The sequence below is a fragment of the Oratosquilla oratoria genome, chromosome 12 (genome assembly GCF_046742065.1).
Source record: "Oratosquilla oratoria isolate Oo_2021 chromosome 12, ASM4674206v1, whole genome shotgun sequence".
Classification (NCBI taxonomy): domain Eukaryota; kingdom Metazoa; phylum Arthropoda; class Malacostraca; order Stomatopoda; family Squillidae; genus Oratosquilla; species Oratosquilla oratoria.
Window position 1 is genome coordinate 45,824,373 of NC_134788.1, and position 24,945 is coordinate 45,849,317.

Genomic DNA, 24,945 nt, shown 5'->3' on the forward strand with positions numbered 1-24,945 from the left:
AAAAATCAATAGAGTTTCTCACAAAGACCTACTGTTAAGGAATAACACCATGAACAAAGAAGATACTGATGAAAGAAAGATTGCTAAAAGAGCCTTGGAATATTAGAAATATTAACAAAAAAGGAACTGAGTCAGAGCAAAAATTGGAGGTCAGAAATTATGTTTAAAGAAAAGGGAGCCACTAGAAAGGACCATCCTATATTTCTACCCGACTTGAAAGGTAAATGGAAGAAAAAGGTGACAACCACGTTTGGTAGGTAGTGCATACAGACATGGTCTGCATTCTGTAGCCATTTGTAAATTTCCAAAATAAAAGAAAAACATTCTTCAGATAACAAAATTGTAGGGTTGGCAGGAGTGTGAGAGGAGTAGCATTTTTCGTTAGGAAGAGGACAGTATAGAATCTATTTGGGTAGAGATTAGAGGCAAGAATAAATAATTATTGGCATCCTGTATAGACCTAACCTCAGCATTAAGCAGACTGATCCCCTGATTCATGAAATTCACAGAGCGTCCCATTACAAAAACGTTGTGATCAAGGGAAATTTTAATTATAGAAACACTGAGAAAATTTAGTAGGAGATCAGGAAACGAAAAAATTCTTAGATGTGGTGCAGGACAATTTCCTAAAATGATTACCGATCCTACGAGGGGAGAAATTACGCTGGACTTACTTTTAATTAATAATGAGTAACGTCAAGGTGGGAGATTGTCTAGGCTGTAGCAATCATCAAGAAATAAGATTTGATATTGGGAAGAATTAAAAAGTATGAATAACGTCCAAGTACCAGATTTCAGGAGAACCAACTTTGACAATAAGTTAGTCATGCAAGAACGTTTCCATCTGAAACCATGCTGGCTATCATTTATCAAAAGGTTACTTTCTAAATGATGTTCAATAGCATCTCTGATGATAGTTTCCATTAATTTTCCTATGATTGAAGTCAAACTTATAGGCCTATAGTTATTTGGTTTCTTTTGTCACCTTTTTTGAATATGGGAGTAACGTTAGCTAGCTTCCATTCTCTTAGGACATCTCCGGATATGATGGATTTCTTGAAAATAATTTCTAATGGAACAACAATCTCATTTTTCATTTCCTTTAAGATTCTTGGATGCCAACCATCAGGCCCTGGTGTTTGATTAACTTTGAGTTTGTCTATACACCTTTTAATTTTTTCTTTTGTTATATTTACCGTAGTAAGTTTACCCTAGACTTTTCACAGGTTTCAGATCAGAGTTCACTTTGAGGTGTTTCGTTTACAAATACTGAGCTAAAATAATTGTTTAGAATATTACACATTCCTTCATTTGTGTAGATCAGATCTTTGTGGTAAGACAGATATGTGAGAAAGCTATAGGAAAGGGGAAGGATTTTTTTGGGCTTTTATGGATCTGGAAAAGGCTTATGATAGGGTAGACAGAAAGGCACTGTGGGAGGTTATGCAAATTTATGGGATAGGAGGAAAGCTTTTGGGAGCTGTCAAGAGGTTTTATGAGAGTAGTAGAGCATGTGTCAGGATTAGAAATGGAGAGAGTGAGTGGTTTGAAGTAAAGGTGGGACTTCGTCAAGGATGCGTTATGTCGCCCTGGCTGTTCAACTTATACATGGATGGGGTGGTGCGAGAGGTGAATGCTAGGGTAGTGGGTCAGGGATTGGAGATGGTTAAAGAAAATGGAGAAAAGTGGGAGGTGAGCCAGCTGTTGTTTGCGGACGACACTGCGCTTGTGGCAGGGTCAGAGGAGGGATTGAGGAAGCTGGTGGCAGAGTTTGGGAGAGTATGTGATAGAAGAAAGCTAAAGATAAATGTGGGTAAAAGTAAGGTGATGAGATGTACAAGGGGTGAAAGTGGCAGTAGACTGGAAGTGAACATTAAGGGAGAGCGACTGGAGGAAGTGGATAGTTTTAGATACTTGGGTGCAAGTGTAGCAGGAAAAGGTGGAGTGAAGGTGGAGGTAAAATGTAGATTGAGAGAAGCGAGTAAATGCCTTGGTGGTTTAAAGAGTGTAATGAGGAATAGACATTTGGGAATGGATGCGAAGAGGAGACTGTATGAAGGAGTGATTGTGCCAACAGCACTGTATGGGGCAGAAACGTGGAATATAAGAGAGGAAGAGAGAAGGAGTTTGAATGTATTTGAGATGAGGTGTCTGAGAAGTATGGTGGGGGTTACTAGGCTGGATAGAGTGAGAAATGAGGAGGTGAGGAGGAGAACAGGGGTGAAAAAGGATTTGGGAGATAGGGTTGATGAAAGAATATTAGGATGGTTTGGACACATGGAAAGAATGAGTGAAGAAAGACTAGTAAAAGAGGTATGGAAGGCAGATGTGGAGGGGGTGAACATGAGGGGACGTCCTAGGATGAGGTGGATGGATGGGGTGAAGGGGGCTTTGGGGAAGAGGGGAATGTCTGTTGAGGAAGGAAGGGAGAGGACGGAAGACAGAGGTGAGTGGAGAATGGTTGTATATGGATGATGTTGTGACTGCATGAGGAGGAATAGGCGGGGGGGTGGGGTAGTATGTGTGAGTAAATTTTGACGCAGCCCGAAGGGATTTCTCCCCGTCCTCGCCTTATATGCAAAGGGGGACGGAGAGGGGGCGTCGCCGATTAAATGAAGCGGCCTTGTTGTGGATATACTGTATCTTGCGACACTGCTTCTGACCCAGGGCGGTGGGCAGGGTGCAGGGATGACCCGTCATCCAGGAGGTGCTCAGATGAGAGGGAGGGTGGGAGGGGTGTGGAGTGTATTTAGGGATGAAATGGGTGGGAGTGTTTTTATGCCTTTCCCTTTTTGGCTACCTCCCTTGGAAGGGGGAAAAAGCCTTGTTATATGTATGTATGTATGTTCATTTGAATATTCAAGTTGACCGTCCGCAGATAATAGTGGACCAATGTGATTCCTAACAACCTTTTTATCTCTAATGTAACTATAGAATTCTTTGGGATTCTCTTTGGATTTATCAGCAGTGTTCATTTCGTATTGTCGTTTTCCTTTTTGTATTGTCTTTTTTAAATCTGTATTGATACACAACTTTCATAGTCATTAGATGCACCCAAGCACTTATATTTCTTATAAACCTGTCTCTTTTTAGCAATACTTTTTTCAGTTTCTTTGTCGAGCCACTTTGGGCGAGCCTGATTTGGGGGGACGTCTGTCCTTAAAAGGAATGTAAGTATGAATCATCTCAGTGAGCGTATTTTGAAATATTTCCCACATCTGATCTACAGGTTTTTCGCTTAATTTTGCCTCCCAATCTGTAAGCTGAAGCTCCTGACGTAGTCCTATGAACTGAGCTTTACTGAAATCGGGTATTTTAGAAACACAAGTACCTATTCAAAAAAAAATTAGGAGTTTGAATCTAATTAAGTTGTGATCGCTATTTGCAACAGTTTCACCGACTTCTACATCAGTTAGCATACTTTCGCGGCTAGTGATCAATAGATCAAGTAAGTTTCCATATCTTGTGGGCTCTTTTACATGCTGAATTAAGTAATTGTCACCAAGAAAATCAATCAAGCGACTACCTATATGGCCATGTTCAAGGGTCATCCAATCAATGTCAGTAAAATTGAAATCACCCATTATCAATAAATCCCAGTTGCAGAAACTAGACAGTTCTTGAAATAACAGTTTGTCGTCTGCTAATGATAATGTCTTTGGCCTATATATTACACCTACATTCATTTTTTGTCCATTTGTTTGGGTTAACTCAACCCACAAACTATCATATGCATCCTATTTCATTTTCTCTAAAACACAAGCATGAGCATTGTTTTTAACGTACAACAGAACACCCCCACCTTTCTTGTGGTTTCTATCCTGATGAAAGTGTTTAAATCCCACAATATTAAATTCAGCTTCGAACTCTGTACCACTTAACCATGTCTCGGTTATTCCTATCATATCGAGATTTTCGCTTTTGACATACGCCTGTATTTCCTGAAATTTGTTCCTAATACCACGAGCATTAAAGTACATGGTTTTAAGAAACTCGTGATTATTTCTTTTTGACACATTTTGAGTTTCAATATCATGTCGTACATTATCATTTTGTTTTTTATTTATACCTTGCTCTATATCATTATTTGGTCCCTCATTGACATTCACTGCCTCATTAACATTTCTCCCATCAAGAGTAACATTTCCCCCATCACGGACACCTGGTCGATCACGGTCATCCGATCTCTTATGTACACTTTGTCCCCTTACGTCACCGTGATTCACACCGGCCTCCCGTCGTTCATTGACATTATGTCCGGCATCCATTCCTAAAATCATATTTTGTCCTCCAATGACATTATATCCTACCGTGATATTTTTTCCTCCACTATAATTGCATCCCATCGTGATATTTTGTCTTCCACTGTCATTACATCCCATCGTAATATTTTGGCCTTCATTGACATTCTGTCCGGCATCCCTTCCTAAAATTATATTTTGTCCTCCACTGACATTATATCCTACCGTGATATTTTCTCCTCCAGTATCATTACATCCTATCGTGATATTTTGTCCTCCACTATCATTACATCCCATCGTGATCTTTTGTTCTCCACTGTCATTACATCCCATCGTGACATTTTGTCCTTTGACATTACATCCTAATGTAACATTTCGTCCTCTACCGACATTATATCCTAAAATTATATTTTGTCCTATACTGGCATATTGTTCTACATTAATGCTATACTCTACACTGTTTTCCCCAGGAACTAGTTCATTACAGACTCCCACAATGAGGTTTGTAAGAACATCTTTACCTCTGCGGGTAAGGTGGATCCCATCAGAAGCGTAAATGTCATGGCGCCTAGAAAAGAGATACCAAGGATCAAGTGGTATCCCAATTGTGTGCACAACTGCGATATCCTATCATTGATCCCTATGGCTCTACTGTTCCAACACGAGCCTGCGTAGATCCTCGGGAGGATCCCACAGACTACGTGACGGCTCCCACGTTCCTTCATCTCCTGAAGGAGGACCCTGTAATTCCGAACAAGTTCCTCTGATCTCACCCTACCTACATTGGTACTTCCCGTATGAACAATCGTAACCGTGTTCGTCCGTCCTTGTTCCCTGATGGACTGGGTACAATCGGCGATCCCACGGCCCGGTTGACATACAAGCTTGCAACGTCGCTTAGTCTTCTGCTGCAGGATGTCGTCATAGCCTCGAACCATGGAGTCACTCATCACCAAGAACTCCTGGTTCTCAGCCACTTAATCCTCCAGTAGAGCAAAGCGATTGGCTAGAGCCAGCGGTTGCTACACAGGGCACACGTCTACCGAACGCGGGCTCGACAAACGGCACTCCGCGGAGCGCCACTCGCTCATGGCAGTGACAGTAGGGGAAGAAGTGGAACGCTCTTTGGGTTGTGGGGAGGGTTTGCTCTTCTCACGGAGCGCACTCCTGGGAAGACGAATTTCCTCCTCACACATCCTGAGACGGACCTCCAGGTTCACACAACCTTCACAAGCCATTTAGCTCCTTTAGCAATACAAACGGCAAAGAAAAAAAAAAGCTATCTCTAATAAACTAAATACACGAAACTTACTCTGCTTATCTTATACTATTTCTCCTACCTTTGGAGTACAGTAACAGAATACTGTTTTGAATTTAAATAGAACACTACACTTTACCTTATATCTGTAACTGTATAGCGCTATACGTATACAATTACAAAAACACAACACAATCACTTAACACTATTCGGAGATATAAATTTCACAGGTATTCGCTAGCTGGTGTCTGTGCAGAAAAACGAGCTCTCTAGCTGGGGTCACGAGCAAACGACTTAGACGATGGGATAAATAGTGATGTTAGTAAGTTTGCGGACGACACTAAAATAGGACGCCTAATTAGATCAGGAGGCGACGCAGAGATTCTGTTCACGTGGTCGGTGAAATGGCAAATGAAAATAGATACAGCTTAGATAAAACGCTTTTAGAGAAAACTGAGTACGAGAGACTTAGGAGTTCTAGTGAGTCCGGACATTAAAACCAGGAAACAGTGCATTAGCACCAGGAATAAAGCTAACAGAGCATTAGGTTTCATTGATAGGACGGTAAAGAATAGAAGTGCAGAGGTAATTACCAAACTCTAGCGATAGTTAGACCCATCCTTGACTATGCGGTATAATTGTGGTCTCCGTCCTACAGAATGGACATCAATTTACTAGAATCAGTACGAAGAATGATCAAAATTATACATGGACTCAGAAATTTGCCTTACGAAGAGAGGCTTAGGCACCTTAACTTACACTCTCTGGAAAGACGCAGAGTGTGGGGTGATCTAATAGAAGTGTTCAAGTAAATTAAAGGCTTTAACAAGGGTGATGCAAACAAGGTCATATTAAAACAGGGCAGGACTCGCAGTAATGGATTTAAACTGGACAAATTTAGATTTAGGAAGAAAATAGGCAAGAATTTGTTTTCTAATAGGGTGGTCAACGAATGGAATAGACTTAGTAACCATGTAGTGAGCGCTGAAACTATCAATTGTTTTAAGAAACGGTTAGACAACTTTTTGGATGGGGATGACAGGTAGTGATGGATATGGAGCTGCCTAGTGTAGGCCTTATGGTCTCTTGCAGTCTCCTTCATTCTTATGTTCTTGTGTAAATAACTGATGTACCATCTCAAATTCGAAGGAAGGAAAGGGTGTCAAGTAAAAACGAACTGCCAGTGAATGTCTGGATGAAATAATGAAAAATACTATGCCCACATAGTGGAGGAGATACTTGAGGATGCGATAAAAGATATCAGTGCTCGACATCTCCTCTATTTCACATTGTGAGTTCTAATTTGGAAATGAACATTTTAATGCACCTTGTATTGAATATCGTAATTTTCTGGCTGGTACTAAAGAAATAGTTTAATGATTCCACGTTTCCTGTGCAGGATGTCGTCATAGCCTCGCACCATAGAGTCCTCCAGCACCAAGAACTCCTGATTTTCAGCCACCTCATCCTCTTCAGCAGAGCAAAACGATTGGCTAGAGCCAATGGTTGCTCCGTATGGCACCCGCTTACCGAACGCAGGCTCGACAAACGTGACCCTACGGAGCGCCACTCGCTAACAGCAGTGGCAGAAGTAGAAGAGGTGGTACGCTCTTTGGGTTGTGGGGAGGATTCACTCTTCTCACGGAGCGCACACCTTAAGAAGACGAATTTCCTCCTCACACTTCCTAAGACGGTCCTCCAGGTTCACACAACCTTCACAAGCCATTTCGCTCCTCCTTCGGCAATGCAAACGGCAAAGAGAAAATCTAAAACAACAAAAGAAAACAAAAGCGGTCACTAAATAAACTAAATATACGGAGCTTACTGTTACATTATGATATTACTACCTTTGAAGTACAGTAACAGGCTACTGTTTTGATTATAAATTACTAGAACGCTACACTTTATCTTATACCCGTAACTGTAAAGCGCTATACATATACAATTACAAAAGCACAGCACAATCAATTGTCACTATTAGAGGTCACGGAACAGACAACTCGTCCACGGACAACTTGTCCACAAAACTGCGAACCTAGACAACTCGTCCAGAGAAATGTGGACAACTCGTCCACGGACATCTTTTTTTTAGTGATATGTAATTTTATCTGTTATACATTTTACCTACATTTCTCTGTATTAGGCCACACAATTAAAGGAAAATATGACAAAAATTTGATATATTAGGCCATATAATTAAGGAAAAATATGACAAGAATAATACACTTTGGGTTGTTATCACTTTATTACATATCACAATAAGTCACATGAAATACATATCACAGATACTATATATTTAGATAAAAATAAATACATATCACAATGAAGCTGTGGCTCAGATGTGGGATTGTCCTCCTCGTAAAGTGCAGCTGATGCTACGGAGGAGCTCGGGGAGTGTCTTCTTCCCCTCTTTGTAGTCAACTCCCAGGTTGTGGAAGCGAACCTGGAGCTCGGCGTAGCACTCCTTACCTCGCTTGTTTTGACGGATGCCACGCTCATCCCGAAGGAGAATGGCATCTACGGTGGATGCCTCCGCCTGGAGGCTCTCGATGAGCTTCCAAATAGTGGGATGGGTATGCCCTAACAGTCTGGCAAGCTTGTTGCTCCACCCCTCGACCTCAGGTCTGATCCAGCTAATGGGTGTGTCAGGAAGGTGTTATAAGAACTTTTTGAGTAAAATTGGAGTACATCTGAAGTAGTGGACTACATCTGAGGTGTGAATCAGCTTTAAGAGGCGTGATAAGCACCTTATGATGAAAGTTGGAGAAGGTAAGGAAGGTGTGATAAGCATTTTTAGCATTATCATATATTGCTTCATATAATACTTATAGTATCTTAATATGACAGCTGTTTAATGTTTTTAAAATATTAAAAATATTATGTACCTCTTCAGCAACCGTATACGAAGCCAATCAAGCTGACTAAAGAGAAGTTTAAAGATGTGATGGATCTAAGTAATTATCAGCTGCAACATACAGCATATATGATTAAAGAGCAAAATCTGAAACCGGTACTATAGGCAAAATGTAAAGGATATATATATATATATATATATATATAACCAAGCCGAGACGCGCTTACCGCTTTCTGGTTGCCGCCTTGCTGCTGCTGCTGCCGCTGAATGTTATGGTATAGCATTTTGGTTAATGGAACCTTAACAGTACCAGAATTTTTACCGGTAAAGTATCGTTAAGGTTGTTACCGGTTTTACCGGTAACTTTACCGGTACCTGCACACCACTAGTTGTCCAGGTTTGTAATTTTGTGGACCACTTTCCGTGGACGAGTTGTTCTAGATAAAACGTTTCGTTTGTGATTGGTTATCCTTCGTTTATATTCCGACCGCGAGAATATGTAAAACTTTCCTTTCCTGTTTTTGTTTTGCTTCCTTCGTTTAGACTCCGCCCGCCTACCTAATCTTTTCTCTTGCATTCCATAGTTTGTGTAATTTCTCCTTATTAACATCTATTTTTGTTTTCCTGAATAAAAAATTCCCAGCCGTTAATTCATCATTGCCAATACCTACTTGTAACTCATGTTTTACTCCATTATTCTTGAAGTCCCTGGCATTGTTTATTTACATATGACACCATAGACCGTCAAACCTTCAGTTGTACTCCTTCAGCTATTTGAAGAGCTTGTTTTCGTAGCTGTGTTTTGTACAGCCTAAACAAGTGTACCTTCTTGAATTCGTGAAATAATATAGTAGTAAAGTAGCTTAGTGCATGCGTTGTGCGTTTACTTTTGGGGTTTGCTACTCTTCAATTCCCATTTGGTAGTGTATTTGGCATTTTGAGCGAATACGTGACAAAACCCCAAACGATAAAACTCCTATCTGCATAGCAGGCAAAACCCCAACAGGAAAATTGGGGTTATGGACGTAACCTAACCTACCAATTGGGGTTTTGTCTGTTGGGGTATTCTCTATTCACCATTCTGAGCAGGGGCAAATGTGTGGGTATTTATCAAGATGTTTGCCAGCTTGGCAGCTGCAATTACCTACATTGTCAGTTAGCTCTTATCATTCTTAGTGTTTTTAACCATAGATATAAGTACTGGAAACTGATAGTAGTAGTGGCAATAGTTATGTAAAATATTTGCCAGTCTCAAAGCTGCAAACTTTAACTCTATCATTGGCTAGCTTTTATCGTTGTGAGTATTTTGAGCTCCATATATAACTACCACAAATTAATATTAACATTGGTAGAGATTAAAAAAGTTAAGATTGGCAAGCATATTTATGTATATCAATGTGTGCATCATATTTGTTAACATTAATCTTACATTTATATTGGGGAATGGAGCTCCATTTAGTCCTCCTCAGTAGGAAAATAAAAAATTCATAAAGTTCACTCAAAATTCAATGTGCACTGATTATGATATTCTTGTGAATAAAAAATTTCTTTATATTCACTCCTCAAAAGACTTTCCTCAAAATTAAATTGAGTGTAGTTTCCCATAACGTGTTGTCTAGTATGGGGTGAAGTGTTACACCCCAGACAATTATCTGCAATACTGTCATCCAACCTCTTGTGGTAAATTAGAAGTGCTGGATAGTGGCAGCACTGCAGTCTGGCCTGGTGGACTCTGTCCTCTTGTGGGAAGAGAGGATTTGGAGGGATGGATATCAGAGGGTCTAGCAACAAATTCTGGTAACACATTGCTGCATATCAGATTTTGTTGTTGAAAAGGTGTCTGTATTGATTTACAATCCTTAGTGTGGGATCTTGATAGGTCATCTGTGTGAGGATGGACTTCTGGACTTCTGTTTTGGGAGTCTGTGATGTTGCTGAGAATACTGTGGAGGATTTTGCTGATGATGTAGAAGAGAGTTATTTTTGAAGATGCAATGGAATACTTTGCTAAAGATGAGGTGGAGGGATTTGTTGATGATACAGTGTGATTTTACAAAATAGAGAACTTGTTCTGGACTATCATAGCAGTAGAAGGATTGGGGGATGGGAAGAGAACAATTGATGGTTGAGAAAGGTAGGAAGGTGCCATAACTGTATTTGATGGAGTGGAGGGAGGAGGCATATATCTTTGCCCCACCATCCATCTATCTAAAATGAAGAACTTGCTTGGCACTACTAAGACTAGCCAGTTGAAGAATGTCATGTTCAAGACAGTACTCCTTGCATTTTTGAGAATGTATTAAGCAAGTTTCTGTGCTATGGAAGCAATGAAGTTCTGATTCACAATCAAGAGTAGGGTGTGAGTCAAGGACAGAGCAATGACCACATCGGGTGTAAGAGGCTTGTAGATAAAGGAAGACAAGTAAGGTAGATAGAGGGGTAGGTGGCAAGAATTTCATTTTATGTATAGGATGTTTGTAAAACATAAGCTGCGAAGGAGTTACATAATCTCGCTCACCGTCTAAAGTTTATAAACAACTGCTAAGGTACAGATTTTAATGCTGATGTGACAATATGTAAACTAAGCCATTCTGCTTCAATATCCAGATTGCTTGTGTAAGCAGTATTGCTTAAGACGTTGTAACAGTCTGATTGGAGAAGGATGGAGGAGAGCAAAATTATTGGTACACGGGAGAAAAGTCACGCCCATGGGGGAGGCACTTATTTGTAACATTAAAGATCATTGGATGGATAAGGTAGTGATGTCAGAGCAGAAGTGACTTAGTGAGTGGATTGAGGATCCCAGGCATCGTAAGATACAAAGAAGAAATTTAACTACATTTAATTCACCCCATTGAGAAATATTACTTGCTTCTATAGAAAGAACTTTTAAAAGACATACTTAAGTGATGGAAAGAAATTAAAAGTGAGAGGACAAATACAAAACAATATAAGGGAACAGTAAACAGAATTAAACCAGTAATTACAGAGAGACACGGGAACTGAAAGTGATAGGGGTGAAATTGGGGACCATTTGTACAATTCTTCCTTCCATGGCAAAACTCATAACACTGGTAATACTGTAAAATACAGTTGATGAAAGCTTTTATTAGGAGAGAAAGAGGACTAATATTTACTTGCTCAGGGGTATATCAACCATAAAATATGAGCTTGCTACTATTTTCTCTTATTTTTGTTGCTTGGTGAACATTGTCGGGGCATAATTGATATTTCTGAGAATTTGTGTAGGTCTTGGCTGTAGATATGTGGTTTGCAGTAATTGAATGTTTGGTGTGGTTTGATGGATTTGAAAATTCCATCTGAAGAACAAGGTAGATAGAGGAGTATTGTGGCTGGTGTTAAATCCTTGCCTCAGATCATCTTTATACCATATTTTTTTAGGTAATTTGTAGGGAACACTCCAGTCTCTCTCTCTAGGTACTTAGCAACATGGATAAATTTACCTCTATTTCCCTTATAGTATGTCACAAAACAGAAAGATGTAGATTTTCAAGGTGGGAAATGCTCAAAAGGGACCAAAACTCATATAATATCCAGCTCTACATTGATTGATATTAATAGGCAGAGACACCTAAATTGAGATAATACTAATATCAAATAAAGGTTCCACAAAGAAAACTTATTTAATTCTATTTTATTTTTTTGACAGTATTATCTCACAAGTGTCACAACAAGTAAGGGAGTCACAGGTTTGTGTACTTAATGCCTCTGTGTTTAAATGACCTGTAGGTTGAACATGTAAAATCACTAATTCTCACATTATATTCTTTTTGTTATTACTACATTTACTGGAATTGCACCTTTGATAGCTCCTTCCTTATTACATCATGATTGTTGAAATTATTTTAGTAGGTATATCCAATATTTTTACTATTACACAAACCAGTAATTTACTTCATGTGACAAGATAAAATATGGAAAGTTCCTCTATAATTAAATTAATATGTTATACTGAAATAATAACACATTTACACCACTTACCAATGTATCTGAAAGGATGTGACTGGCATCACTTATTTGGGTCAGATGAGATGAACTGAATAAACCCTCCTAGAGTTGGTCATATTTAGATTCTGGTCTTGTGAGCCCAAACATGGATTGTTGTGGAGTTATGTTAGAATAGGACTGCTTTGGCCAACTGGGCCATTTCTCTCTTCCAAATCTCATGACATGATGAAAAAGGCCAGAGCAAAATTTGAGTCATTCCAGTCATGGTGGGGAGAGCATGCATGTAGCTATAGAATGGTTTTCAGGACATTTCTAACGAAAAAGTAAAATGCAGTATATAATAGCATCATATTTGTTAGTATTTCTATTTTATGTTACATTATGGCAAGTACAAAGGGTCTGTTTAGGTACAAAGGGACTTTAATTTGAAATGGTTTGTGTACACAACATTCATAATCCTATTACAGTGTATTACAATTTCAGAGAGTTATATGTCAATCTTATGATTCCATTTTTTCCAGGAAGAGGGTAACTGTCACCATTCTTTTGGAAGAGCTATCCATAGAATCCATATGTGTCACACAATGAAGAGGATCCAGTGTGACATCTACGGCACATCTATATCGTGAATTATCTTAGATATCACATAATGACCCACACTAGAGAGAAGCCTTTCCAGTGTGACCTGTGCAATTCTGCTTTCTCGCAAAAGTATGATCTCAAATGGTACAAAAGTCACTTAAGAGGTCATGTGGTGATCCTCACAGGAGAATGACTTTTCAGTGTGACCTGTGCAGTTCTACTTTCTCACAAAAGGGTTCTCTCACACAGCCTATGAGGACCCACACAGTAGAGAGCTTATGTGGCCTGTGCAATGCAGCTTTCTTATGAAGGAATTGCCTCAAATTTCATATGATCACCCACACTGAAGAGAAGCCATTCCAGAGTGTCTGTGCAATAAAAATCACACAAAAGTGTATCCTCAAAGATCCCATGATGACCCACACAGAAGAGAAGCCTTTCCAAAGTGACCTGTGCAATTCTGATTTCTCACAAATGGATTCTCTCACACAGTGTATGAAGACCCACATAGGAGAAGAGAAACCTTTCCAGTGTGACCAGTGCAATTCTGCCTTCTCACGAAAGAAGAATCTCATACGGCATATGAGGACCCACACAGGAGAGAAGTCTTTCCAGTGTAACATGTGTGATTCTCCTTTTTCACGAAAGGAACATCTCATACGTCATATGAGGACCCACACAGGAGAGAAGCCTTTCCAATGCAACCTGTGCAATTCCGCTTTCTCACAAAAGAGTTCTCTCACAATGCATATCAGGATCCACGCTGGAGAGAAGCCTTTCCAGTGTGACCTGTGCAACTCTTCTTTCTCACAAAAGGGTGATCTCACAGTGCATATGAGGACCCACACAGGAGAAAAGCCATTCCAGTGCAACCTGTGTAATTCTGCTTACTCATCAAAGAGTTCTCTCAATAAGCATATTAGGACCCACACAGGAGAGAAGCCTTTCCAGTGTGACCGGTGCAGTTCTGCTTTCTCACAAAAGGGTCCTCTAAAATTTCATATGTTGATCCACACAGGAGAAAAGCCATTCCAATGCAACCTGTGTAATTCTGCTTATTCAACAAAGAGATCTCTCACAATTCATATGAGGACCCACACAGGAGAGAAGCTTTTCCAATGCAACCTGTGTGATTCTACTTTCTCACAAAAAAGTTCATTCACAGTGCATATCAGGACCCACACTGGAGAGAAGCCTTTCCAGTGTGACCTGTGCAGTTCTGCTTTCTCACAAAAGGTTCATCTTGCAAACCATATGAGGACCCACACAGGAGAGAAGCCTTTCCAGTGTGGCCTATGCAATTCTGCTTTCTCACGTAAGGGTCATCTTGCAAAGCATATGATGACCCACACAGGAGAGAAGCCTTTCCAGTGTGACCTGTGCAATTCTGCTTTTTCAGAAAAAGGTAACCTCACAGTGCATATGAGGATCCACACAGGAGAGAAGCCTTTCCAGTGTGTCCTGTGCAGTTCTGCTTTCTCACACAAGCTTAGTCTTGCAAACCATATGAGGACCCACAATGGAGAGAAGCCTTTCCAATGTGACCTGTGCAATTCTGCTTTCTCAAAAAAGAGTTATCTCACAATACATATGAGGATCCATACAGGAGAGAAGTCTTTCCAGTGCGACCTGTGCAATGCAGCTTTTTCACAAAAGAGTAGTCTCACAGTGCATATGAGGACCCACACAGGAGAGAAGCCTTTCCGATGTGTTTTGTGCAATTCTGCTTTCTCACATAAGAATTCTCTCACAGTGCATATGAGGACCCACACTGGAGAGAAACCTTTCAAGTGTGATCTATGCAGTTATGCTTTCTCACAAGCGGGTCATCTCACAGTACATATGAGAACCCACACAGGAGAGAAGCCTTTCCAGTGTGACCTGTGCAATGCAGCTTTCTCAAAAAATTATTCTCTCATAAAGCATATGAGGAGTCATACAGAAGAGGTTTTCTAGTAACCTGTGCAACTCTGCTTTTTCATAAAAAAGTTATCCCACACAGCATATGAAGACTCACACAGGAGAGAAGTCTTTCCAGTGTGACCTTTTTGATTCTGATTTTTCACAGAAGACTTCTCTCACAAGGAATATGAGGGTGGACATTGGAGAAAAACCATTCCTGTATGACCTGTATGATAAAAAGATCACACTTTTCTTATGGCTTGCATTAAGCCAGCAGAAAAACAGTTATGCAAGTGATGCCTGTGCACTTACAATCCGGCGTGGCATTCCCTTTGTTTTACCTGTAAGGTCATTCAAAAGTTAACAAAGTTCAATCTTGTAATTCAATTTATAAGGAATTTGTCCTCTATGTACAAAAATTTTTAATTGTTCTTCTGGTAAAGACCCAAGCTGTTTGATCCCATGAAGCTTGAGTATTGACCTGAATTAATTTGCAATCCATGCATACAAATGACTAATTAGTCATATGTGGCGATCTTTGCCTCAACTATTTACAGCCATTGATTTGCCTGGTTGCTGTTTAGATTTAGTTGTAGCCAGTTGGGTTTGACTCATAATAGTTTAGCCAGTTTATTGTAGTTGTGGCCCAGTTTGTAGTTGACCCAGTTGCAGTCTAATTTGTAGTTGTCCCAGTTGTTCATTTGTATTTATAAAGATAAGTTTTGTAAAGATAATACCCATTGAGCAAGTGTAGCAATAAGATTATCTTTGACAAAGCTTGTGAAATGTGTAGCAGGTATGCAGTGAAGAAAATCCGCATTCCAGCACTTGCAGTGTACCAATTCCAGCAGAGGACCGCATAGTCATGGCAGTAACTGTCCCAGCAGAAGACTGTGTTGTCGTGGCAGTAGTCATTCCAGCAGTTGTGGTGGTGCAGCGAATTGACTTTGTCCATTGATAACCTTGTAGGTATTTCAGTTCTGTAGTATCCCTATTGAACAGTCCCTTTTTTCTTCTTATTAAGCAGCTTGGGTCTATCCTTCTAATTATTATTGTTTAATGTTGATATTAGATTAGTTAAGAATTTTACCTGGTAGCTTCCCATGACCTCTGCAACTCCCATCTGTTTCTGCCTCCCTTTTTTCGGCCCTTTACTAGGGTTCCGGCCATTGGAGGCGAATGGGAGCCTCTGTATCTGTGGACCATGTGTGGTGGAAGACACTCTACTTTCACCACAACCTGTGTGATGTATCTCTCTCACAAAAGGAGTCTCTCACAAAGCATATGAGGATCCACACAGGCCTCTTCGAGAGTCACATGGTGACTCACACTGTTGAGAATCCATTCCAGTATGATTTGTGCGATGAACAGTGTTCCTTCTAAACTGTGCACCAGCATGCATGCACACATGTTTTAGAACTAGTGCACAAAGGGAAAAAATGTACTCAAGGTTTTCACAATGAAATGGAATTTGTCAAATTGTATAATTTCATAATAATGAATTAAAACAGATGTTATTTTGAGAATATGTCAATGACCTGTAAGATGGAATCATTCAAATTGATAATTTTGAGGTCGTTTGTACTCTTTTTGGTGGTTATCCATCACCAGTACTTGTTCAGTCAAGTGAAATAAAACAAAACAAGAAACATGTTATCAATTTCGCCCCCTCAATTAGTACTTGTTGGCCTGAAATTTTTAAATATTTTATACAATTCCAGTGTTGTTTTTTTCTAATGTATCAAATTGTTCTTGGAAAAGAGAAAAAATCAATAGAGTTTCCCACAAAGACCTAATGTTAAGGAATAACACCATGAACAAAGAAGATACTGATGAAAAAAAGATTGCTAAAAGACCCTTGGAATAGTAGAAATATTAACAAAAAAGGAACAGGATCAGAGCAAAAATTGGAAGTCAGAAATTAATTAAAAGAGAGCCACTAGAAAGGACTATCCTATCTACTTGACTTGAAAGGTACAAGGGGAAAAAATGTGACAACCACATTTCGTAGTGCACACATAGTCTGCATTCTGTAGCCAATTGTGAATTTACAAAAAGAAAAACATTCTTCAAATAACAAAATTGCAAATAACCGATGTACCATGCCAAATTGGAAGAAAGCAAAGGGTGTCAAGTGAAAACAAACTGCAAGTTATGTAAGCAGCTCCTATGGAATTCCTGGTCTTCTTATCCATACCTTTGTTCAATACCTCGGCTCGGTTCCATTGTGGGAGGTGCCCAGATTCGTTTACATGCATCACCATTGCGTTGGTGAGCCTATGGTGACGGAGGTCGGCCTTGTGTTCCCTGATCCTTGTGTTAAGCCCCCTCTTCGTCTCTCCATAGTATGCTTTATCGCATGATGTGAATGGGATCTTATACACGACGCTGTCCTCACTCCCCCTCATCCTGGTTCCATGCCGAGGTATTGCACAAAGGTATGGATAATAAGACCAGGAAATCCATAGAAGCTGCTTACATCACTACTCGTCCCAACATCAACAGTAAGGCTGGGAGCTTCACCTGGGCTAAATCCTCGGCGAGTATAGCGCTTCACGATTGGCTGTCTCAGCGGGCCAATCAGAACACAGCGTTCTACGCTCGCATACCCCCTTGAGCCGCAAAGCATGTATATAAACTCTGCACGTATCCAGTATGCTCATTCCTTTGAGAAAGTCAATAGACGAAATGTCAGGAATAAACTCTTCACTTCCAGTCCTCCATGTTTCCTTTGTCGTGTTTATGGAACTTATTCACATGGATTTTCAGATTCTGGTCTATTTAGGTCGGTCACTAGGGAAGCCGCTAACATGGATTTTTTTTCAAATTTACTGCATAAAAGCAAATATTGAGCGTGAAGACAAAACTTACCTAAATGCAACATATGGTATGCGATCTACATAGCCAACGTGATGCATCATTGTTTTCTTACCTTATCGGTGTTATCTCTTGGTTCTTCTGGTGGATGAAAGAGTATTAGGATGGTTTGGACACATGGAAAGAATGAGTGAAGAAAGACTAGTAAAGGAGGTATGGAAGGCAGATGTGGAGGGAGTGAACATGAGGGGACGTCCTAGGATGAGATGGATGGATGGGGTGAAGGGGGCTTTGGGGAAGAGGGGAATGTCTGTTGAGGAAGGACGGGAGAGGACAGAAGACAGGGGTGAATGTAGATTGGTTGTATATGGAAAATGTTGTGATGCATGAGGTGGATTGGACGGGGGAGTGGGGGTGAGGTAGTGTGTGAGCAAAACTTTCTTTTTGACGCAGCCCGAAGGGATTTCTCCCCGTCCTCTCCTTTATATGGGGGGACGGAGAGGGGGGATCGCCGCTTTAATGAAGCGGCCTTGCTGTGGATGTGCTGTGTCCTGCGACACTGCTTCTGCCCCAGGGCAGTGGACAGGGTGCAGGGATGGCCCGTCATCTAGGAGGTGCTGAGATGGGAGGGAGGGTGGAGGGGTGTGGAGTGTTTTTAGGGATGAAATTGGTGGGAATGTTTTTGTGCCTTGTCCTTTTTGGCTACCCCCCTGGTAAGGGGGAAAAAGCCTTGGTATATGTATGTATGTATGTATTTTTTTTCTAGTCAGTACAGTCCTATTTTTCATGTTAGTCAATTTTGAAGTCTTTTTTCTAGTCAATCTAGCTTGTATTATGACAATCTTTTCCTAGTTATAATGTCATTTTTTGTGAGGACCACAGTGAAAGTCTTTTGACTTTCTGTGTCATCCTCGGATGTACAATTGTATTTACTATAGGCGTTTTTACCAGCGCATGAGAATATCAAACACTATTTGATGTTCCGGCTGGTCTTTGGTAAACACGACTTACTGTGCTACCAGACGACCCTCGCTCGCACCGTCTCGGAAAAAGTGTCGTACGGATCATAACACAGACAGCAGCCGTGGTGGGACCATCAAGCCAGACTACGAGAATTGAGCCAAGGGACCAGACAATGGACAGCAGCACCGACTCTGATACTTATATGGAAGATGACGAAAACCAGTCTCTTCTATCAGGACCTATGATGCCTTAATTGGCAGTTGCAAGCGTGGCAGAGATGCAGCCAGAGGTAGATATGGGTGCTGTAGCAGTAGCAGCAGCAGCAAGCTTGTGACTTCATGGAAAGGTAATTATTGTCGACCAATACTAATTGTAAAATTCAGCATAACCTCATTCTGCTACTAAGGTCAATTGTACAGTATACTAATTTGGTTCGCATTTGTATTGTAGGGAACACCATCCAAAACAGGAGGGTCTGGCAGACATCCTGGACAACATGAGCGAGATGGACTTCTTCCGGAACCTTCGCCTCACAAGGACATCTTTTGACCTCATCTTGGACTTCATACATGAAGCATACGGTCTGAACCCTTCAGGATCCAGCCTTTATTTGGGTCCCAGAAAAGCTTTGTACGTTACACTCTGGTATTTAGGAACGCAGAGTACGTACAGGGAAATATCAGAGATGTTTGGTGTGTCACAACGTACAGTGTTCGATTGTGTCCAGAGACTGATTGATGTCATTTGCAATGCAGGAAAGGATGTCTTTTTGTGGCCAACTCCTCCTAAAATTTCTGAAATTGCACATGAATTCCAAGAAATGGGAGGAATTCCCGGTGTGGTAGGGGCTCTGGATGGATGCCACATTAACATCAAAGCTCCATCACCCACGCAGGCCGATTATGTTGATAGAACACAAAAACACAGTGTCATTTTACTTGCAGTTTGCTTGCCTAATAAAAGTTTTTCCTACATTCAAGTGGGCTTCCCGGGATCTGCACATGACAGCCGAGTGCTAAAGTCAACTTCACTTTATAAGAAAATCCTAAACGGTGACCTAAATTATTTCCCATCACCACAATATCATATTGTAGGAGACTCTGCCTTTGGAGTCCAAAAGCATGTAATGGTACCATTTAAGAACTCTGGAAACTTATCGCAAGCACAAATTCTCTTCAATACTAAACTCTCCAAAGCAAGAGTTACCATTGAAAATGCTTTTGGTTTCTTAAAAGGTAGGTTTCGACGATTGAAGCATGTAGATGCCGATATTCTTCGGATACCTAAAATAATAAAAGCATGCTGTGTTCTTCACAACATATCAGTAACTCAGCCTGATGAAATTAACATCCTCGAGAGGGAAGGGCTGGTGGATGACGCTGTTGAGCATTTCAGTTCTTCATTGTCGTCTGCCCTGCCACGAGACCAGGCTGGTGTGCTAAAAAGGCAAGCAATAGTGGCAATGCTACAGTGAGTGACAGGAAAAAGTAAAAGCAACCTGGAATATGACTGTTTAGGGTTTCAATAATTAGCCAAAATATATTGTTTTTTACATTTCTTTATATGTTACAAAAATATACAAAATTCACATAATTGTACATGGTTTTTATTGATTGTGCCTCCTAAAATTTTGTAAAAGTGTTTTGACTCACTCTGAAATCCTCTTCAAGTGTGACGTGGCACATATAATTGGATGTACTTTTGCTTGTGTTCATATGGTAGGTTGGAGGGAATGCAGAGGGCAATGGAGGCAGGAAGGGTGTCAGAACCGGTAACTGAAGTCTTTCTGACAAGTCAGAGACCACAAGGGTGACTTCAGTTACCGGTTCTGACACCCTTCCTGCCTCCATTGCCCTCTGCATTCCCTCCAACCTACCATTCTACCATTTCAATGCAAGCACCAGTACATCCAATTATATGTGCCACATCACACCTGAAGAGGACTTCAGAGAGTCAAAACATTATGTTATAGTCATTTGTCACCATGTACTTATTTGGTATTATATTTTATTACAAAATCACTCATTGTTTTGTCTGCGCTCTAATTCAATTATTTTTAATCTTAGGATATTCAACCTCTCCCTCTTTATCTCCATGTCCATTTCGTGGCGTTCTCTATCACGTTCCGAAATGCAAGACAAAAGTTCTTTTAGTTCTGCCATACTGTTTTGTTGTTTATCACTAGATGTTTTCAGTGTATTTTTAATATCTTTCACGCACAATAACAGTTCCTTTCTGTCTGCAGAGGGTCTTAAGCTTCTGGTTCTTGTTCTTCTTGGGGGTGGGGGTGGGACATTCCCTCGGGCTGCAGGTGGCTCCTCACGTGTGGCTGGAGCAGGCTGTGGGGCTTGTGAGGCATGAGCAGGCTGAAGATCTGGTGGTGATACTTGAGGAGGAGTTGGGGCACATTGCGAGGCTTCACCATGCTGAGGGTCTAGTAGTGAGGCTTGAGTGGCTCCTGGAGTGGCTGGAATGTTTAACACTGGTGAGGCTTGTGTGGCTGGGTCTTCTTCCACAGGGTTGTCAACCTCCATTTCTGCTGTAGTGGTTTGGTTCGAACAAGCCAGGGAAAATGAAATTCACTTTGGTCTCTTATTCTAATCTCTTTGGTAATAGCCACTGGTTAGTGGATCTGATCAGTCGTAGCTGGACGGTGAGCCTAACGTCAGAGGCGGTGGCGGCTGATGAAGGCGAGGCTCGATGGGACTGCTACAAGACTGGACGAGATGTTGTTGCTGCTGCCGTGGCTATTACTATTCTGCCTTGACTGGCCGCCGCTGCCCTATTTAAGGGTCGCTCGCGGCTCAGCGTAGTTGGCAAGAGAGGTCGCTAGCCTCTCGAGAACCATTTGCTGGCTCCTGATTGGCTAGCTCATATTCACCTCTTGCCAACTATGGGAAGTGTGTGACCGCCTGTGGCTGCGTCACTACACCGCCACACTCCTAGTACCCACTTCTGTGCCCTCCAACACACACAGATCTGGCCGGGACAGGGGACGATTCTTCAGAATTGAAGACAGGAAATTGTAAAATCGTGGCTCAGTCTTCTTTCTCCTCCCACTTGCCTTCTTGTAGTCTTAGCAGTTACAGCAGTAGAGCGTCCATGATGTACGCAATGTTCGTGTTATCTCAGCAGAATTTCAAAACAAATATCATTTCTCCGATATATTTGCTTTAATACGGATGTCAATAGCATACAGCAATAAGGTAATCCTTTAATTCTTATTTTTCAACAAGTATTATACGGAAATATAGCATAAACTACACCAAGTTCACATAACTGGAAGACGAAGTCACAACCACATGAACTGACACGGACGTCCTGCAATAGACATATGTCTGAACAGTGTTGACGTATCACAAGACAACACAACCATTTATTTCAAGTCTTATGGACAATTCTTTTGAATTCTAATGCCAGGAACAAGTTACTACTTTGATCTTCTTTTCATATAAAACAATTATCATAATCCTTAGGGCCTCAGAATTGTAATTATTGAATGTGATAGGAATGGCAATACCTTCCAGCCAATCAGAGTGCGTGTTTGCTATTCCGAGCATATTCGCTGCCGTATTTATCAAACGCCTGTCCCAGTCGTTTGATAAAAACAAGCAAGAACATCAAACAGTTTTGATAGCGTTTGATATTCTGATGCGCTGATAAAAACGCCTTATGTATAATATGAGTCTTACATGTATTGTATTTTATTGTATATATGATTGAATTCGAATTAAATCAAATCAAATCAGAATATGTAACAGTTTTTTTCTTACCATACCCGACTATAAGCGTTTCGTTTGTTTTGTTTCCTTCGTTTATACTCCGCCCGCCTCCTTCAACTTTTCTCTAAATTTTCATGTTTGTGCATTTTCTCCATTTTAACACGTATTTTTGTTTTCCCCTAACAAGAATTTCCCTGCCGTTAATCCATTATTGTCATTATTTAGTTTTAACTCGTTTTACTATATTATTCTTCAAAATCCTGGCATTGTTTATTTACATATGACGTGATAGCCAAAAATTGAGTAGCACTTTCACTTATTTGAAGAGCTTGTGTTCGTTGTTGTGTTTTGTACAAGCTAAACAAGTATGCCTTCGTGAATTCGTAAGTGAAATCATATAGTGGTAAAGGAGCTTAGTGCATGCGTAGTGTGTTTACTTTTGGTATTTGCTACACTTCAATTCACGTTTGGTAGTGTATTTGGCATTCTGAACAGGGGTAAATGTGTCGGTATTTATTTATCAAGATCATGTTATGATGTTTGCCAGCCTGGCACCTGCAGTTGCCTATATAGTCGGTAAGCTCTTAACATTATGGGTGATTTTAACCCCAGATATAAGTACTGCAAACTAATAGTAATTTCAGTACTATTTAAGGACAAATTGAGATGAGTGGACATATTTATATTTACCAAGGGGCTAGATTAGGTCAGGTCTCACTGCTGCAATTCTTACCTCTAGCTCTTATCAATAAATATTTTAAACCCCAGATATAGATATCACAAAATAATAGTATTGTTGGTTGCAAATTTTAGAAAATTAAGACTGGGAAATATTTTGGTATGTTATGTTATTGGGGTGCCGTGTCAACTTGGACATTGGCCACCATGGAGCTCCGTTCCTGTCTGCACATGGCTCTTCTTAACAAGGTGGCATTTGTTGTTTCTTCTCCTACAGATGCTCTTAACCCATCTACATATTTTCTGCATGGTCTTCCTCTTGCCCTCTTTTCTTCTATTTTTCCCGTTAGCCACATATGTTCTAATTGTTGTTTTCTCATTACGTACCCTACAAAATGTAACTGACTTTTCCTGATAGTTGTTATTATTACCCTCTGTGTTCCTATTTGCTGCAGTATTTCTTCATTTGTTTTAAATTCTGTCCATGAAATTTTCAGCATCCTTCTCCAAATCACATTTCTACTGCTTTTATCCTGTCCTGCATTGTTGTTGTTGTTGTCGTTCCTTAGACTGTCTGTCCGAGCAGTCCTGTCTCCCCAAGGAATGCCACAGCCGAAACTGGGTTTTCCCACAAATCTTTTATAGAGTGTATGTTGTGTTGTTTGCATGCATGATTGTGTATAATGCAGTCTTCCATTATGTGTTGTATGGTATGGGGTGAAGTGTTACATCCTGGGCAGCTGTTCACAATGTGGTTATTCAGCCTCTTCTGGTAGCTTAGAAGTGCTGGGTGGTGGCTGCACCGCAGTCTGGCTAGGTGGACTCTGTCCTTTCGTGGGAGAGAGGATTCAGAAGGGTGGATATCGGGGTCTGGCATGCAGCAGTGTGTTGTCTCTCAGTGTGTTAATGGAGCAGTGAGTGATATGATTATGAATATGTTTCCGGAGGCTGGTATTTGGTGGTTGTGGAGGAAGAGAAGAGAGTGTCTGTGTGTGTTACAGGTCTTTGGGTGTTGTTTTAATGTTTCTTGGTGTGTGTGTGGGTGTTCTGCTATGTAGTGTAGTGGATGTGATGTGTTTGTGGTGGCTGCAGCAAGTGTTTGTGTGCCTCTCATGTTGAGGTGGTCCTTGACTTTGAGGACTTTTGTTTCATGGTGTAAATGGTCTGTAGGTGTTGTATTTGTGCAGCCTGTAATTGTTTTTTAGGGCTTTGTTTTGTATGATTTGAAGGGTGCTGTGGTGTGTCTCACTGAGATTAGGAGCCCATGCAGGACTCGCATAATTCATCACGTATGCATTGTTTGTATATTGTTGTATTAGTTTCTTTGTTTTGTCCAAATGTTGTTCCAGCGATTGACTTAAGTGCGTTAAGTCTAGGTGTGCATTTGTTTTTTATGTTTGTGATGTGTTGTTTGAAAGACATGGATGTATCGTATGTTACACCAAGAATTTTCGGTGTGTTTGTGTGTGGTATTAGAGTGTTGTTGATGTAGAGATGAGGTATGTATTTGTGTTCTTTTGTCCAGTTGGTAAGAAGTGTTGCTGCAGATTTGGTTGGAGCTATTTTGAGTCTGTTTGTGATGAACCATGTGTTGAGTGTATCAAGGTATGGCTGGATTATTTCTGCAGCTTTGTCTGTGTTACGATGTGATTGTTATGTCGTCTGCGTAGGAAGAGATTTGTATTTCTGAGGTGTCTGGTGTGGCTAAGTCATGCATGTATAAATTAAAGAGCGTGGGGGATAGAACAGAGCCCTGTGGTACTCCATTCTTAATGTTTCTGATGTGCGATGATTGGCCATTATATGACACGTAAGCATTCCCACCTGCCAGATAATTGGCCAGCCATCTTTTGGTGTTCTTGTGCATGTATGTGTTATATATATTATTTGTTAGGTTGTGGCAGGGGATAGCATCAAAAGCTTTACTAATGTTTAATGTTATAAGAAGTGTTCTGTGGT

The 24,945-nt window shown here is 40.6% G+C and overlaps 1 protein-coding gene across 1 annotated transcript; it reads left to right on the forward strand.

Moving 5' to 3' along the window:
* The first annotated feature begins 8,602 nt into the window (after window positions 1-8,602).
* Window positions 8,603-16,643, forward strand: LOC143031627 (uncharacterized). Its single transcript, XM_076195728.1, has 2 exons — window positions 8,603-8,750; window positions 12,844-16,643. The coding sequence occupies exon 2, from the start codon at window positions 13,235-13,237 to the stop codon at window positions 14,858-14,860; it is 1,626 nt and encodes a 541-aa protein (XP_076051843.1). The 5' UTR covers window positions 8,603-8,750; window positions 12,844-13,234; the 3' UTR covers window positions 14,861-16,643.
* The last annotated feature ends 8,302 nt before the right edge of the window (window positions 16,644-24,945 follow it).

Excerpts from the sequence above, each read along its gene's own strand:
- LOC143031627 (XM_076195728.1), top strand. The coding sequence starts at position 13,235 with ATGATCACCCACACTGAAGAGAAGCCATTCCAGAGTGTCTGTGCAATA.